The 20013-nt window shown below is 32.7% G+C and overlaps 2 protein-coding genes across 2 annotated transcripts in view; one reads left to right on the top strand and one right to left on the bottom strand.

Annotated features, from left to right (window-relative positions):
- LOC149487836 (agrin-like) overlaps nt 1–20013 on the bottom strand; it is a 136583-nt gene that overhangs the window by 112649 nt on the left and 3921 nt on the right. The gene's annotated exons all lie outside the window — the stretch shown is intronic.
- The window catches only part of LOC149487830 (luciferin 4-monooxygenase-like), a 124827-nt gene continuing 115703 nt past the window's right edge, over nt 10890–20013 (top strand). Inside the window, exons 1-10 of the mRNA XM_089696530.1 lie at nt 10890–11038; nt 11328–11535; nt 11790–12005; nt 12133–12238; nt 12508–12664; nt 12770–12915; nt 13198–13327; nt 13433–13654; nt 13900–14070; nt 14228–14383. Of these exons, the coding sequence (XP_089552656.1) occupies nt 10901–11038; nt 11328–11535; nt 11790–12005; nt 12133–12238; nt 12508–12664; nt 12770–12915; nt 13198–13327; nt 13433–13654; nt 13900–14070; nt 14228–14368 (1635 nt within the window). The 5' untranslated portion in view covers nt 10890–10900 and the 3' untranslated portion in view covers nt 14369–14383. The remainder of the gene's footprint in view (nt 11039–11327; nt 11536–11789; nt 12006–12132; nt 12239–12507; nt 12665–12769; nt 12916–13197; nt 13328–13432; nt 13655–13899; nt 14071–14227; nt 14384–20013) is intronic.

The following is a 20013-nucleotide window of genomic DNA, read 5'->3' as shown; positions in this document are numbered from 1 at the left end:
GACTTCGTGAATAAAGAAGCTGTTATAAAAAAAAACAATACTTTAGACAGTGTTCCGTATTTTTAATAGTAAGCTTCCCTATTACGTACTCACTTGACTCCAAAAGACAATTATTGTAAAAATAAGAAAATTTGGATCAATCTTGTCGGTCTTAAATACTCAATTTATAAAAAAGAACACTAAAATCTTCCCATTTCAATTATTTTATATTTTTACCACCTAACGTATTACGCTACTGTATTATTCAATTTTGAGGAAGGAATTCAGTAATCTCTCACCATAAAACTAAACCGTACATATACGGTATAAGTTATAGACTTAACATTTAGTGATAAAAATACCATTACTCTAAACAGTCGACTGTATTTAAAGAAGTCATGAGTGCGACACTGAATGTTTGTTTCTCACGGTCACACCCGCCCACTGCTTAGACTTTGAAGCTTTGAGCAAACTAACGTGTCGACTTACCTCGTTAGATCTGTAACTTTCAAATGATTATGTATAACTATGAAGTCACGTCCAATATAGTGTGAATATGCGAAATTACTATGCGACATTTCAAGATTAGGTATCTATCTGTATATTCACAGTTTGGTAGAGTATGAGTACACCCACGGCATTTCATACGAGCTATCTGATTTAGTAATAATTATCGTCGAATTAATAGCTTATTAGTTGAAGTATCGTATTCCCACAAGTTCCAATTTAGTTAAGTTTCTGAAGCTATCTTAAGTGGTACTGAATTGGCGTTTTACATCAAGTTATTTTTAAAATCGACTACGAACTATGAGCTTATTGACGAGGACAATGTTGAAACATTATAATACAAACCATCTACGATAAAATGTCCTTGAAACGAGCTTAATCTCGTACCCACAAGCCATAATATTCTCAAAGAAATTACGCAAGTAACTTTTATTTCAGAGATGTTATACAACCAAATTCAAAATCCCTATTCCAAATTTGTCTTCAATAGAAACCGCCTCAGCTCTACACTTAAACTTGTAGTACAACTAATTTCCCAGCATTATTGACACGTAATATTGCCGCTGTTGAGACTTGTAAGGTTGTAAATGCGGCAATTGTAAAGTAAAGTCATTATGATGTTTGGCCGCGGACGGCGTGGTTGCACGCATACACTTTCGTATGTAAGAATAATATGTATGCATATATCGGCGCTAAAACAATTGGAATTTAGAAGTATAAATTATATTATTATAACTAGCGGTCCGCCCTTTCTTCGCCCGTGGTACCTACATGTTTAAACTATCCTATCTCTTAAGTTGGATCGAACTGCACATGGTGTGCGAATTTTATTATAATTTTATTATAATCGGTTAAGTGGTTTAGGAGTCCATTGAGGACTAACATTGTGACACGAGATTTATATATATTAAGATATTCAATTGATTTTATTTAAAACAAAGAAAAATGTATCGTCAACTTTTTGCTCGTTTTAAAATTTATCGAAAATAACCGGGTTCGTAGAAAAGTAGATTTTAGTTTTGTGCAAAGGACTATTGTTTATTTTATTTCCATCCTACTATTCATGTTATTATATTTTAGAACAGATCGAAATACCTACAAAAATAACTTTAATTCCTAATGCAGAACCAGTTGCAATAAATAAAGACAAGGACATACAAGAGTTATGTTGTTTGAAATTAAACATTACTGCTTAGTTTTGGCTTAAATTCAAGTTAAGCCTCGTAAATGTCTCGAGTGTATTATTATATTAGTCAGATATAACCAACTTATGTTTGTGTACATAATTTGTATTGATGGTAAGTATACCGATAAGGGTCCCATCATTAAGTAATTACTATCAATAGGTGATTGACTAAGCTAAGCTTTTCTAACAAATATTGATGATTAAGAAAAATTTTGATAGTTGACCGGTCAGACTAAAAGCTCGGTTTGAAAGAAATTTATAGTAATAACAATATGGCAAATGAGTCACATTAATAACGTTGATGTTTCAACAGGATTAGGTAAAACAATATCATATTAGCAATTTTCATAATTTCATTATGAAATTGTCCCATTAGTAATAGGTAATTTAGATTTTTAGCCATGAATATAAAGTATAACAGTATTACTATTACACATATTAAAGCTGTAACTTTGTGATTTATTATTTACTTTTATATTTTATAAAATAATGTGTGTAATGAAGTGTCAAATAAATAAATAAATAAATACTATCTTGTATTAATTGATGGTAAATAAAGGTATTATGAAAAATATATTTATACTACAATTTGTAGGCAATGATTTTGAAATTTCATGATTTTTAATCATATTATAATGATATGAAAGCGTATGACCTTAAATTAATTGCGTATTAATAAATAAATAATGTCCATTAAAAAAGTTGCCTATAGTGCCTATTTACGTACTTCAATGGTACCGATAGCAAATAATTAGGTTATGATAATCATGGTTCAATAAAATAGCTTTACTCATCATTATAAACGTCCGTAATAAATTGCATTTATAATTTTATGTTAGTTGTGTAGGATTATTAACTAGAACTAGTTCCGTTTATCGATATGATTATGACACAAAATTATTACGGCTTATACTCGTAGTATGAGTCACACCGCCATGAGAAGAGGGTATGCGGGTGTTTCTTAGCATTACAATTTATATTTACATTAATGTTAGTTGTTTTTGTTATTAAATAAAGTTCGTCTGACTTTCGTTCTTTGGAATACAACACAGGTAAGTTAGAGAGTAGTGGAGAGGTAGAGTACTAACTTATATGGTAGAGCTAAATGAAATAGTAAGTTTTACTATCGTATGTGTATTTTTGTTGCGCTATATATATTATTTAGATAAATTTAATATTACCTTTTTTATTAAATAATAATAATAATAATAATAATATTTATTTATTTTTCCTCAAAAACTTACAATTACAGTTACATAGTATTACATAGTATAAATTGGAGAGGACTGGTGTCTGCGATAGGCAAAAGCCTGTAATGCAGATCGCCAGGCACTCACCCAGTCGAACCGCTTAATATTTGCTTAGTAACATAATATTAAAAACATGAAATAAACCGTTTAGAGGTACAAAATATAGTACAAAAGAGAAACAAAAGGGGAAATAAAATATCTTAAATGTTAGATAAAAATTTAACATTTTACCAAAGATAAAAAAAAAAAGTGAACAATTTATACAAGAATAGATTTGGTACCTATATTGTAGAGTATATGAGTGAGTGTGTGTGAAAGTGTGTGCGAGTATATGTGTGTGTGTATGTGTATGTATGTGTGTGTGTGTGTGTGTGTTTTATGTATATAATAAAATTTACTATAGTTTTACGTAGCGTATTAAATTCTCAGTAGATTCATAATCGAGACTTTTTAGCCATGTTAAAGTTTTTGATTTGCAAGCACCTGTAGACAATGAATAAATAGACAATTTACCATTTAACTTATTATACAAATAACTACCTTGAAAGCAAAAGAAACGACGAGTGAATGATGTATTGGGTGTATATTGATCACAAACTCTATCTAATCGACGCTTTGTTTTTAATTTTTGAGAGTCATATATCAGTAAACTGTGTTGTCTGAGAATGGTATGAAGAACAAAGAGTTGACGAACGGTCAAAACATCCCATTTTGCGTAGAGGGCGGTCGTTGGGTGATAAAAGGGTAAGAAGGAACCAACCTTTAGTACAGCTCTCTGGGCTCTTTCCAGTTTTAACAGAGAAGTTTTCGGTGCTCCTCCCCAAGAGGTTATGCAATAAGAGAGGAGGGATTGACACAAGGCATAATATACAGATTTTATGACATCTTTATCCGCAACGTTTCTCAGGCATTTAAATACACAGATAAGTTTGCGTATTCTTCCAGATAACAAATCAATGTGTTCCTGAAAATTTAGCTTATCGTCCAACACAACACCCAGATATTTCATAGATTTTGTACATTGAAGTATTGGACACGAACAGGTAGAGCTATCAAAGTTGAGACAACGATGAGATTTGATCAGAAAAGTCTGCGTTCCTATGTTTCTGTTTCGTAGATGAAAGGCCATGTACTTAGTCTTATCTGTGTTGAGTGTAAGAACATGGCTATATAACCACTTGCAAACGGTATCATAACCAGATTGGGCATAAGAAATTGCCTCTTCCCACGTATTACCATAGAAAAGTAGGACTGTGTCATCCGCAAAAGATACTATTTCACCATGAGTTAAGGCTAGCTGACATAAATCGTTAATATAAACTAAGAACAAGGTTGGCCCCAATATACTTCCCTGTGGCACACCAAAACAAACAGGAATTTCTTCGCTGGTATATTCATCTATCTTAACCAACTGTGTACGATTTGTTAAAAAGTCTTTAAATAAGTCAAGCTGAGTGCCTCTAACACCAATATCTTCTAATTTTTGTAAAAGAATTGGGACAGAAACCGTGTCAAATGCTTTTGCTAAGTCTATAAATATGGCAACTACTTTCTTTTTAGTATCTAGTTTATTTACAATAAAATTTGTCACTTTATGTACCGCATCCGATGTAGATTTATTTGATCTGAAGCCAAATTGTGAATCTGATAATATTTTATTACTTTCTAAAAATTTTATTAATCTTAAATTAATCAGCCTTTCAAGAATTTTAGATAGTGAGGGCAAAATAGAGATTGGTCTATAATTGTTGACACAGTTTCTGTCACCACTTTTATAAATGGGTTGGATTCTAGATTTTTTGAAAGCCCTCGGAAAAACTCCAGAGGCCAGAGAAATGTTGCAGATATGTGTGATGGTTGGCGTCAAAATATCTTTATAAGTTTTTAGTATGTGGCTCGGAATCAGATCCAAACCTATGGCACTATCATTCTTAAGATTATTAATAAGTCCTTCAACTTCTTTACAGTCCGTAGGTAATAAAACAAATGAGTGGGGGTGAGTATATTTAGTGTTATATGCTGTATAAAGGGGACTGTTAATAATTTTGTCCGCTAGGTTCCTGCCAATATCTGCAAAAAAGTTATTAACGTCATTCACGGATTGTAAGGGATGCTGATGACATAACAGTTCGTGAGATGACTCTTTATGCTTTGTTGTAAATGTTATATCTTTCAGAGTTTTCCAAAGCTTTTTGTTATTATTTTTAGATTCTTGTATTTGTAATGAATCGTACTGTCTTTTAAGTTTTTTTAATAAATTTGAGCAAAAATTTCTATATCGTTTGTAAGTAATTTTTAGTACGTCGTTACTCGGATCTTTTTTTAGTTTCTTATGTAGTTTATCTCGATTTCTCAAACATTTTAGGATGCCTGGAGTAATCCATGGTTTAAGTATTTTTTTTCGACAAGAGACAGTTATAATTTTAGTGTGCCGCATAATTAAGTCACGTAGAATATTAACAAAAGCATCAGTAGCAATATTAGCATCTTCTATTTTAGCTATGAAACCAAAATCCTTGCTGTTTATTTCATCATCAAAAGCAACGTAATCAAAGCGTTTAATAGTTTTAGAAGCCTTCAGTTGATAATTAATAGCAATGTACAACGCGACGCTATCATGATCGGTCACACTCGTGTGAATTACTAGACATCGAGTGATCTTCTTTGATTTGGCTAAGGCATGGTCTAAACATGTTTTATTGCGTGTAGGTATTGTATGTATTGGAAGAATTCCGTGAAAAGCTAACATATCTAAATAATGACCTTTATTGGTATCATTGCTGTCATTTGCTATGTCTATATTTATGTCGCCAACTAGAAATACATTTAACGTCGATGAGTATCCTTGTAGCAATTTATCCAATGATTGTATGAAATTACTAACGTTTTTATAACCTGGGGGGCGATAAATTGCTAAAACAACGGTATCAGAATTTATTTTGATAACCAAGCAATTCGCGTCCTGTATTATTTTTTCTTCAACCGATATAATTAAGTTTGATTTATAATAAACCACGACACCTTCATTTTGCGTCAGATTGTTTGCAGATGCAAAAGATTGGTATCCATCCAAATGGGGTATATTTTGTGTAGACAAAAGCCAGCATTCCGTTAATATAATACAATCCCAGGACACATTCGACCTGACAATAAGAGGGAGTAGGCTATTCAGATTACATTTAATACTTCTAATATTTTGAGTAAATAATTTCAAACAGAGCTCAGAATTAGGAATCAGCGATTTACACGATTCAACATCACACGAATAAGAGTCAGCTATTTTAAAGGAGTCTATTTCATTTTCTAACTGTACTATATCATTGAATTTTAACTAAATAACTCTTAACCTGATAGATTATCCAGATTTCGTAAATAATTATTACACTATGATGAATTGGCTTAAAATGTATATTGTGATTATAGAAAAGAAGTGGTGTTGCTTGGGGTGAGTACTGTTGGGCATACTGTGTGGTGTTATTGTAGAGTGTGTTCTGGGGTAAAGTTATAATTTTAAGGTACTTACAATTTAAAGTTTTGGCGAAAGTTAATATTAATACTAAAAATAAAAAGAAATTCAAGGCGTAAGTAATATCAACAAAAACAAGAAAAATTACAAAAACTAGTCATATACGACATTTTAGTGCGTCTAGATCGGATTCATTGTCGATGCGCACGCGGGATTCGTTAGATTTTCGTCGCAAATACACTCTTCCGTAAGAGGTCCAACAGCTCTCATATTTTTCAGACTTCATAAATTCTTTTGCTAAGAAGAATAGCTTTCTCACTTTGGGTGTTAAGAATTCAGCAACATAAACAGGTTTAACTGGCCCCTTGAGGTTCACGGTAGCAGTACTTAGTCGCTGATTCGGATCTCTCTCTTTATTATACTTCCTGACAGATTTAAGTAAGCTTTCTTTTTTGAGATTGGAGTTAAAATCTACCACGATTGGCCCGTTGGACACATTTTTAATTTTCATGCGGAATACATCACGGATTTCGGATTCATGAACATCAACATTTACAGCGGAGCAGATTTTTTTAGTCATCTCTATTAAGCTATGTTTGTTCTCACTTTCGGCTGCAGGAATATTTTTTAGCTCAACGCAAGAGGATCTGGAATTTATTTCCCACTGTTCTAGCTTTGTTTCAAGGTAATTTATACGAATTTTGTGCTGTTTGTTTTCTAACTGAATCTTTTTGACGTCATCCAAAATCTCATCATACTTGCTTGACATAAGTTCAATAGAGGTTTTGATGTCTTGATTTTGCTTTATAATACTATCCATGAATGTTTTTATGGCGTCATACTTTGATTCTTGCTGGGTCTTCATCTCATCCAACATGTTTCTCAATTCCACGATTGTACTATGAGTGTCGCCCGAAATCTCATCACACTTACGTTTGAATCGTTTAGATAAAAAACATTCTCCGAGTTCCTTCCTATCTGTAGCATTTAGAGATGGGTCAGAACCGTGGTGTTGAGGCGCAGACGTCAATGAAATCTTCCTTGGGGGGGTTCTTGAGCATGACATTTTGTATATAAGTCAAAAAAAAATAATAATTTTAGAATTATTTACACAGACTGCCAGTTTCTTCCAAAAACTACCAAAGTTTACGTATGGGAAATTTAAAACAGTGCGTAGGCAACACTGTGGATACAACGTCATGCGTGTGCGCAACTAGGAATTATACCTTTGTTCCTGCAGTTGCTGTCCTTGTCTAGCCGATGTATCACTAACTTCGTTGCACTTCTGCGCGCCTAGTACCCTTGATATTAATGTTGAGTGATATTTTAGTTTTAAATTAATAATAAAAATGAATATAATGACTTTCACGGAATACACGTCTAAACGCTGTCACGGTCCGCGGGGAAGGGAAATATCTCTTTAATAAATTCAAATAAAAGCATTTAATAGGTTAATACTAATACTTACCTGTCTATTCGGTAATCTTTGCTTATACAGCAATGTTTAGCCAGTTATAAGGTGAGTTTCTAAGAGCATAAATTATAACAAACTTTACGATGAAAATACTCTAGAATAGCCCAGTAATAGTGCGTTAACGCAGTGCGTGGGTAGAGTCACGCGGGCGTACTAACAAATTACATTTCGGTTTACCTTCTACCGTGTAGCGATGCTGATATAACACGAACTGGTGTTGACAAAGTAAAGAAAGGTTATCATTTAGTGCGAAACTAGAAGCTCTTAACCCATACTTAATATGCATTATAGTTAAAATATGGTGCTGATGTTTCAAAATTTCCGTGTTCAACTTCATAAGATTTTTATTAAAATACTTAAACGCCAGCAACCCATTCAGGATATCCTTAAAATCCTGAATGATTATCGACGGCGGGCACTTTCCACCAGGCAACCTGCCTATATGTCTATATCTACATATATATAAAAATATCCTAAGTCAGAAATAAAGAGGAAAGAAAATTGGTTGTCTGTAAAGTCGGTTTACTGACGATAGTTGAACGTGACAACGTCTTAAGGCCGTTTGTGCTTCTTTGTCGGTCGTTCCGCGCTCTCGCTTGCACTATGGAACGCCTCAGAGCGAGGTAACGCCGCATGAGTCATGTTTTTTTCGTGCGTGCAGCCGGCTCTATCGAATTATAAGACGTTGTCACGTCAAAAAATGAATTAAAAAACCTCCTTATTTAACCTCGTTAGTATAATTATATCAGTTTATCTAATACAAGCAACCAAATTCATCTTTATCGTATTAGTGCAGAGGAAATACGCTCTTATATTTTCATAAGGCTTACTAGATGTTCGTCTTTAAATCTAGTCAAGTAAATCTAAGGAAATTTATTAGGTACATTATTTAAGGTAACTTAGTTAGCTAATGTTGTTGACTTAAATTTGTATTTAAACTATCTAAATACCGATACTAATAGCCTTTATGTTTTTCTATTAATAAATACAACATACCAAAATTAAATACCAAAACAGTAAAAAAGGCGAAAGACAACTTTACATAGGTACCTAATATAAGCATAAGATAATAATTATGTTGTATAATACATACTATGGATAGAATGCTAGCGCCGAAAGATAAGCAAATTTTGATAAACCAGTTCAGTATTCTTATAGGTGCCAACTTAGAATAATTACACATAGAAAGATAGTCTTCATACAAGCGCCATCTCAAAAGTGACGCACTAAATCGGTTCACACAGAGATGACGATTACGTGCTCACGCTCGGCGACACGCACACATACACTTGTGTAATGTTGTCAGTGGCGGTCCATTTTGCCCGAAAGTGGGGTAATCATTCGGTCGCTGATAACCATTTGTTTTTGGCAATTATTATAAATAGGTGTTTGATAAAGTGTGGATATGGTAATTTAAAGTTTTTATTATACGGGAATGTTTATTTTTTATAACGAATAAAAGAAAACAACAACACTTATAACAAAATTAATTTTTATTTTAAGAATTGTATACAATTATGTTTTTTTACTCTGTAATTAAAGTTGGTTTACTTTCGATTTCGACGCAATCTACACAATCCACCCGGTGTCATGTACTTATCTTCATTCTCAAAATGTTTCGAACATATTCGTGTATTTTTGGTTGGCTTCCAATATACTTCTCCACGACTAAGCCTTATATTTTTCACCCACTTGTCAGCAATAACAGGGTCGGTAGGAATCCTTTGAACAACAACACGCAATACTCTTATATGTTGTCATTTTAACAAGTGTGAAAAAAAAATTCGTTTACTTTTCAACTTTCAAGTAACACATTTTCAGGTACCCATATGATATCTTAACACGTTCGCGGACAGTACTGGTTTACAGGTTGGAGCTACTGAGACACTACTTTTTTTCATACATTGCCCAGGGGCGTAGTGTTACAACACATGGTTAAAAAACCATATGATATGACAGAACGGATATAGGCGTAAACGTCGTAAGTACTCAGCGTCAGATTCATAGTCACCATCATCAGCAAATGGGTATGGACTCGATTCAGGGGTAGACGCTGCATCAAACAGGTCTTGAAGACGTTTTTGTTCTTTTTCGAACGAGTCTCGAGACGCCATTTGCAAAAATATTCGTTACAAATTTAGTTCAACAAAATCGTGTTCACAACAAACAATAGCAACATAAATATGTTGTTTACATAAGCAACTAGACTTGAATTAGTAAATCCAGTATGAGTAAAACAATTAAATTACGTTGGAAACAAAATACTCACTTTCTAAACAACAATTCACACGCGGCACGCGGGATCACCGCAGCGGCGCAGTACTCGACTAACCGTATGCAAACATGACGCCCACGGGCGTAGTGTGCGCGGGGAGAGGAGTAAAAAAATATGAATGTATGCTTGGAAGTACCTTCCTTTGACGAATTTTTGTAAATAATGCAGTGACAGTACAAAAGTCGTAATTATACCTGTGATGACAGTACAACATGCCGTTCTTTATGATAGTATGAAAAATCGCTCGTCGTTTGGCGTACTGATTTTATGCAAGTAAAAACTGATACGTCGACAGACGTACTGTCGTATCACTTTTAGCTGTCTAGACGCCAGTGGTCGTTACTGTCCGCGAACGTGTTAACACAAACATCTATATTAAAAAACAGCAATAACAACTGTTTTAAAATTAACTAGTCAGTTAAAATGGGAAAATATTTTCACAATCGGGCAACACTGAGTATAGAATTGAACGTATTTATTTTGACTTATTTAACTACAAAATACTATGAAATTCTGAAAGCTTACCTGTGAAAAGTGATGTTATCACATTTCTTTTGCTTTTCAGATGTGTTGTGACACAATTTGACTGCACAAACCGTCATAATAATTTTTTTTTCGCGAGACACGTTCGGCTTGCATTCACGTTACACTACGTAGCGGCCCGGCGTTTGGAGCCATTTATGGCTCCAATAAAGGTGCTTCAAAATGGGCGCGCGGACTTGGTTTCTATGTGTAATTATTCTAAGGGTGCCAAGTAATACGGATGTTAAAAATGGTGACTAGTGACAAATATAAGGATGGTGTTTTTTACGGCACTCAAGATTTGAAGATACCGTTGCATATGAACTTTGGCAAATTTTTCTTGGATGCTATTAAACAATTTAAAAATAAGATCGCTTTGGTAAGTTTTATCTCAACTTAACCCTTTTTTATTTTCTATGTAAGAACAAGAAAAAAATGATATTACTTCCTAACTTGATTTCATTTAAATAAAATAGCATAAATATACATTTGAGAGAGAGAGAAATATACAGTGAGAAATAATAATATATTGTTTAATATCATTGTTTATAAACGAAAATCGTAGTAATATTATTATTAGATAACGTTTGATTTGAACGACAGAATATTGTCACCGTGTGTAACATGTGATAAGAGGTGAATTTAAAGTACAATATCATTTGTTTTAGATTAACGGACTGACAAATGAATCAATTACCTATAAAGAGTTGGTCCAAAAAGTGGTTAATACCGCTTCTAGCCTTATCAATTTGGGGATCAAAACAGGAGATGTGGTAGCTATATGCAGTGAAAACAGGATTGAATATATAATAACCACTCTAGCTGTATTTTGCTCTGGAGGGATTATTACATTTTTTAACAGCTCATATAATATAAGTAAGGACACTATATAGAATCAATTTTAAGCAGAATAATCGATTTGAAATACACTATACACTTTATCATCAAAACCTTAAAAATTTGAAAACCATCGTTCAGCAATGTATTGTTTTGTATTTTTTAATAATCTTTAGATATTTTCAAGATTTCATTTTTTGTCGTTTGTGTCAGCACAAATTCAGCATTCTTATCAGTAAGAATATTCAATGCAAACAATAAATAATAATAAGATAGCTTTTTTTGACCTTCAGGTGAAATGAAACATGCTCTACATATTTCAAAGCCGAAGTTTATGTTCCTGTCAACTCATGCATACGAAAAATATTATGAGGGTCTTCAAGGGGAAAACGTGATACAAAAATTCATTATATTTGATAAACAACCCGTTATGCCACAACACCTTCATTTCAAACAATTAGCGGACAATTACGTGGAAGTAGATTCTTTTAAGCCAGTTCATTTTGAAGGTATGAAGAAATTCAAACATAAACTATAACAATTAAAACGTGATCAAATTGTTTTTTAATGTAATTCATTTTTGTTTCCTGATGATAATTATAATGTTGTTTGCAAATTTGTATGCATTTGTTTAAGGCGAAGTTCACACATGCATGATACTATACTCTTCGGGGACCACTGGCCTCGCAAAAGGAGCAAAACTAAGTCATTTAAACTTTATCGTTGTCAGCCAACGGCCTACGTAAGTAGGAAATGGAATTATATTTAAGTTGTAAAAAAATAGTCAAGTGATGCATGTTTTTGGTAATTAAATCAGAATATAAATATTCCAATATTTTTTGTGGCAATCAATAATAGAAAAAATAATTACCAGTTGATAACAATTATTTTCCATTAAGGCAATCAAACTAAAAATTGGTAGATATAAGATATTCGCTAAGTTACAAACGAATCAATAAGTTTACCAAGTTTATACGGATAAGCTATTCCTATAATTATATTTTCTTACAGATTGCTAACTCGTGATTTACTGATGCTTCAAGTAGCTCCATGGTCAAGTACTTTGGGAATCGCAAAAGCATTGGACGATACCATACGTGGAAAAACAACTGTATATCTACCAAGATACCAAGAGAGACAGTATTTACAAACCATTGAAAAATACAAGGTTAATATTAATATTAAAACTTCACCATTCATCCGTTCATTTAATGCATGTTTTTTACTATTTATGACAGTACTATTACCAAAACTTTTTATTTATATTCACCAGATAGGGGTAATAATAATAGCTCCACCACTGCTAGTAATGCTGTGTAAATCGAAGATTGCTGACGAGTATAATCTTAGTTCCTTGGAAATCATTATATCCGGAGGGGCTCCAATTGATTTAGATACAATACATCAAGCTAAGAAGAGGTAATTAACAATTGATGTCGATTGCACATTCAACACAATCCATAATTAAACACATTTTTGACATATTAGAATTGAAGTTAGGACTAATAACTATATGGTAATTTCAAAATAACCATTCTTTCTCAAGTCTGTTTGTCGGAGTACAGTACAGAGTCTTATTGTAAGAGCCGGATAATCTTACAATTGTGAAAATCAGAATTCACATCGTGAATAATATGGCATGCAAACAAAAAAACATTTAATATTCAAATCATTATAATGCAATTAATTAATTTTTAACAGATATCCACATCTTAAGCGCGTCTTACAAGGTTATGGTATGACAGAAGTGACAGGCGCTCTCACTGAGGACTCAGAAGTGACTCCTAAAGAAGGTAGTGTTGGACCTCTAGCTGAAGGATGTATTGTAAAGGTACTATTTAATAAATTTCTACATAAGGAGAAAAATGTATTAGGTACTGACCTTCAGAGGAGATGAAGTTAATGAAGTTATATGAAGTTAATATTCCATTTTTAGGTAGTTGACCCTAGCACAGGAAAAATATTAGGTTGCTGTGAGCCAGGTGAAATCCAGGTGAAAGGACCAGTTCTATTTCAAGGATACATAGGAATATCTACCGAGAGTAATTTTACACCAGATGGATTTTATAAAACCGGTGACATTGCATACTATGACGAAGATGGATACTTTTACATAATCGATAGGATCAAAGAACTGATAAAGTATAATGCGTGGCAGGTGAGATAGTTTAACTTGTTATCAGTGATTATCGTATGTGGTAAACTTATTTATTCAAATGCTATTTTTGTTGATAGTGATGATTTTTTTGTTCACATTAAAACATATTGTATATCTCATATTTTCTAAATATATAGATAATTAAATTCACAATCAATCATTCATTATTAAACTCGACTAGTAAGTAATCTACAGCGTAAATAATGCTATTTTATTAATTAAATTTATTACTATTTTACATTCAGGTAGCACCATCAGAATTGGAAGCATTGCTTTTAGAACATCCCGGCGTTTTGGATGTTGGAGTGACGGGTAAACCTGACCTGTCCGCCGGTGAACACCCTATGGCGTTTGTAGTTAAGCAACCAAATTCACAAGTCACAGAGAAAGAACTCATAGAACATGTCGATTCAAAGGTTTCTTTTTTTCATAATTTACATTTTTGTTGGCAATGATATAATGATTCATACAATTTATAATACCAGTGTTAATAGCAACAAAAAATATTAATTTTACAGATCTTTTTTTGTGCCGAAATGAACAAAATGTAGTATTTCTTTATTTCTTTTTCAGGTTTCGCCGTGGAAAAAATTACGTGGAGGTGTTATTTTTGTCAACGAAATTCCGAAAACTGCTAGTGGTAAAATACTACGGAGAAAACTCAAAGAAATAATTGCTAATGTGGAAAAGGATAAAGCTCGTAGTAAATTGTAATATTAAAAAAATTGAGTGCTTGTTTGGTTCATATTTATATCTACTGAGATAATTTGTGTTAATGTGTACCTAAACAGTTACTTATTTCGCTTCTAAGTGAAGTTATTTGTAAAAAAATATATACAAAAGATAAGTGATAATATACTCAATAATATATTAAAAAAATATTTTTTGCAACCAATCGCTGATAACGACAAAATTTATATTATAGGAGTGCAGTATTATTGTTTTAATAAATACTGATATATTATCTACTCAAATGCTGTTTTATTTGTTATAAGATTGTATCTTGTGATAATTTATCATGATTAATTATATTATTGATTGCTTATTATATTTGTTCCGCTAATTTTTGACAGTCATCAACACAAGCACGCACAGAATGACGTATAGTTAAAAAACAATACAAAAATAATAATACATTTACATATTGATTTTTTTTTTCAAATAAATAAATACGAGATTCACACGTCACAGCGTCATTTTAAAATGGCATAATAATCTTTAACAATCATATAATATTACTTTATTATTCAGTTTTCAGAATAAGTAATGCTTTAACAAATTAAAAAGAAATGTCCTTATTTCCTCTCCAGCTCCTTCCTCATTATGATTTTAGACTCAGTTAATATTTGAAACTTACGTAAACATATGATTTCTTAAGGCGAAGGAAAACGCGTAAAATATATATCTTTATCCCTTTAGCCGTGGGCTTTTAGGACAGTATTTATTTAATTTGCATGACTTATCCTTCTCAGATCGTTTGAAGAAGAAACAGGTTACACGCGTTACGGTATTTCATTTTATATGAAATATGTTTTCTGTACCTACATAAAATTGACAAAGTAGAAATGGCGACTAAAAAAATTTGAGGTGCGTGCGTCATAAAAGCAATTATTTTTTTATACCTACTTAACCCATTTTCAATTAGTTTCCTCATAAGCTAATAACCAATACATACTATAATAAATTATACATTGTTATGTTTGATATAATTTATGTAATCACACTGATAAACATCGCATGACTAATACTTTTATATCATATAAGAATACAGATAATAATTAATTAATCCAAGCCATTGAGATAAGTCTGAAATCATCATTACACATAAATAAAATTATAGATAATAGTTTTTCTTCTGTTTTCCTCTTAACGAAAAACACATACATAAATAGTTTATTTTTTAGTTTGTTAATATTTTTTTTATTACATGGTACTTATAATTTATTTATTTATTATAATACCTAACTATAAATTTTTATCAAAGAAACTACACTAAAATATTCGCTAAATAGACGACCTAGGGCAGTTCTTTCAAGTGAAAACAAGAATCTAATTCCAATATTTTAAATTTTGTAGGTAGTCAATTGTTTTACCCGAATTATAAATTGTGTTTCTTCTCTTTCTTAGAGTTCTAAGAGACGAACGGCAAGTTGTTAACAGCAGAGGCTACGGCTGCCATCGACAGGTGGCGACGCTTGCAGTTTGCGTTGACGGCAAACTGCAAGCGTTTGACGTTTGACGGCATCCGCTTTTTCGTGTCGACGGCAGCCGTCGACGTTTGGACTGCTGCCGCAGACACTTCGACGACTGCCGTCGACATGACGTGGCGACGGCTGAAGTAGCCTCTGCCGTTCACCACTTGCCGTTCGTCTGTTAGAATGCTTAATGGCTCCACTAAATTCTATTTGTTTCTACTAAGTGTACACTGACCGTGTTAACAGGTACAAACTGTCAAGTTAAACCTTATTTAATTTATGTTCTTATGGTAGTGAAACATATTTTTCAATTTAATACAAGATGATTAAAACTCAATAATTTTCTTCCAATGCATTAGATATTTCCATACAATATATAATGAACTTTATAATATATCCACAATGCAGCTTTTACAAGATGTACAATCAAGAACCCGATTGCACTGAACTGTCAATTGCTAATTGATAGTGCCAATATGCAAATTGCCCACCCAACTTTCCTTTTTATTTTAAAGCAGTAAGATTCATTATAGCCTACAGGACACATAGTGCTGGAATATCATAATTACTGCATTTAACCCACCGCATAATATGTATCAACAACTTGTAATGGCCGGATAAAGAAAATAATTAGTTTTTATATTGGCGGCTTTAATACCAGGCTTTTATTATAGGCTATAAATTAAACCCTAGTTTGTCTCGTTTAATAATGGTGTCAAGCGCCAGAAGCTTTTTCTAGATATCTCTGAATTGTATTATATTATAATATGGGTGTTTTAAAATGAATCTCTAATTTATATTTAAATTTAATAAAAGATTGAAATTAATCTATTCTTACACAGCCAAAACTTCAGTACACTATGCAAGTGTTGTAACATAAACTAAAAAAATACGATTGCCATAATAGTAATCGATTACAAGTTACAACACAGGTTAAAACCAGTGAAAGTTCACAAACACGCCTCTAATTACGTGCGATTGAAACTTAATTAACTCCAATTAGCAAAAACATCATAAAGTAGCGCCAACGTAGATTAATCGATCAAACAGAACATACTGACCGCAATCTTTCGATGCTTAATCAATCTGTGCTGCAAACGGTATTGACCTCGATTAAAACTCTAGTCACTCGTTCAAATATTCCTTTATGACACTTTTTCACGAATATTGAATACTGATATAATGGTATCTGTTGTATGAGTGAAGTTATGTTATACATACTACTGTAATAGAAAACGAAAATTGTACGTGAATCCTGTACGAAAACTTGGAATTATTGCTTCAAATTAGGCTATTATTTTATTGAGTAATACTCATGAAATGCATTATCAGGTATAGGTAAATGAAATACTTAGTTCAGTGATTTATTTTTAGGTACATAGAAATATACCAGTATATCTATCTCCTTATACATTACTGCTATGCGGCTTTATTAAAATTAGTTGCGGTTTAGTTACAAAGAGGTAACACACAAATTCACATTGTTATTTTTTATCTACAATCGCTAATATATTAACTGCATAATTTTGAACAGCAAGAGGTGATCGTAAAACATAATACGATCATTTTTACGAATTAACTAATAACAGTTGGCGAGCGCCAAATTATAAACATTACTTCGAATTATAGTTGTTAAGGTACGTACAGAATAGGTATTATTACGTAAAGACACAATGGGCGGTATAATGATGGGATCGTTAGTGGTGGAGTAAATTGCACGTTGTAGATAGAGCCAATATCCACCCACTACAGCCGTACACAGTGACAAGTTGATTTGAAACGGGGTTAAGAAATAAATGAAATCAAACCGAATGCTGTAATTACCTAAGTGCTAAAGAAGATTACAAAATTGTTACATTGGTAAATTAAAATACATTTACTTTACGGTTATCTCTTCACATATTTTCTTAAATATTTGTTCCTCCGGTGCCCGCATTATACGTATTTTATATTGTAACGGAGTATTAAAATTCTTGTCTACTTCAATATATTTATATCTATAATCATATTACATGTAAAAAATGTCTACAGACAATATTATACAGGTACGTTAACATCAGTTATGTAAAATCAGTACGTTTACAAAGTAACAATAATTATTCAGTAGTCCATGTGAGGCCCAAATGCGGCAAAAGAATTGTACCTAAATCGGTTTTGTAGATTCGGTGTTCGCCTTGCTAACTTGAAAATGATTCACACGTTTAATAACGGATATTACTCATAATGTTTGTATAATAAGATAAATTGCATGAAACGTCGTGCTGTAGTTCTCTTTACTTGACGTAGCTACACCAAAATCGGGCCAAGTCGCCCGAGGCGCTAGTCATTTCACTTTTAAACTACGCAGCCGCAAAAGTTATGTTTATATTACGCTATTTACTTTCCATCTATAAATGAGTGATTAAAGCTAGTCCCGTGACATTCCCTTAACTTAAACAATTATTAAATGGATTGCTATTTTTGCTCTACCTTATATTATATTCCGTACTAAGTAAACCTCTAAGCTTCTAGTTATTATTTCTACTAAGAATCTGCATCTATCATCTATCATCTATAAAATGGCATGTTATTTTTAATATTATTTAATTATTAATCTGTAATTCATTTCTGTTGACTTTTAATTGTATTTAAACGCGAACAAATTTTAATCCCTGCAATATGGGGATTTGTCAACATAATATGTAGGTACCATTTTACCAATTTTATTGTAATTATATTTTTGAATATATTACTGTTATATGACTTTTTTATATGTTTTAACTTCATTACTAGATGAAGAAATCAATTAAATAGAATATTAAGAAAAAAATACATTAAATTCAGAATAATCAACTGAATTATTAATTAACATTGTCTAATGGAATATAAACTGACGCCAATTCCGTCTTTTTTTATACTATTTTCGTCCATGAAAGTTCGTTTAAGTAATAAGAAATAGTTTTATTAATATAATGAAACAACGAAGGAAGTGGCAATTTGAACCATTCCTACGAGTTCAAATTAATTTAAACTGCTAATGATCTTAATACTCTCTTTTAAGTTGGCTCTATGTTTGAGGCTGGGGTATATACTGATTATTATATTTTTATGTTCATTTAGTAATCTATTTTTACACAAGATATTTAACTAAGAAGATAAAGTATGTTATTAGGTGTCAAATAATTTTAATACGGTTTGCATAAAAACATATGTGAATAAATACAATCAAGCTCCGTGATGAAATAGGTTTACCTGCATCCAAAGTACCCTGAAAATAAGTGTAGGCTGTGGCAGTAAACGCATAAAGCATTTACCACATATTATGTCGACAAGTTACACAAGGCGGCACTTCGGAAACTTGTTAATATTTACCTTTCAATGCAGCATTTACTCTGTCCAAATCATACAGCGACAGTGGAAGAGGCTCGTATAGAAGCCGCAGGCGTGGCAGACGCCGACCGTAGCTCTCATAAAATCCGTCACTCAAAAATATCCCCGAAGAATGTCTATACAACTTATACGCGCACTTATTCGTCCTAAGCCAGTCGACCAATACAATTGCCCCATTCAAACTTCTCTCATCTCCAACTAAAACGTGACTTTTCAATTCTTGAACGTCTCCTTTCATTATCAGTCTAATATATAGCTTGTAGGACATGTATATTTTCACATTGGGCTTACTACCCCGTTTTATCTTCCTAACGCTCAGGACGCGAGCCGTGAAAATGTATTTAGATTCAGACACCGCTGACGACAAAATCTCGTAGTCATTAGTTAGCGTCTCATTTAAAATACATTTGGGAACGTTTTTGTGTTTTCTACCGTGAATGATACTCCGTTTCTTAGCGGCATCTCTCGTAGCGATTTGACTATAAATCGTGTTGTAATTGTACCACAATAACAACAAAAAGAGAACGTTCATTTTTATATCCCTGTCGGGCGTATCTTGTTGTACTTCAACATATGTTCAAATAAAAAAGCATTTTAATCGTTTTTAAGCAGGAGAGCCTCTAGATCGAGACGGCTCGTAAACACACGAGATCACAGAGTTGCGCAACAGTCCGACTTGGCGCCACAGAGACGCGTGTGCGAGCGCAGACCCGCGCGTATACTGGGGGCCTCGTAAGTCGCAATTCTATGCAACCTTCATCACATAAACAAACGTAAACCTTCGTTTCATTAGAG

This window comes from Colias philodice, chromosome 6 (assembly GCF_061535455.1).
Source record: "Colias philodice isolate Cphi_HAF_F1 chromosome 6, ilColPhil1 Martin Lab GWU primary, whole genome shotgun sequence".
NCBI classification, from domain to species: Eukaryota; Metazoa; Arthropoda; class Insecta; order Lepidoptera; family Pieridae; genus Colias; species Colias philodice.
This window is presented reverse-complemented; position numbering and strand designations above follow the sequence as displayed.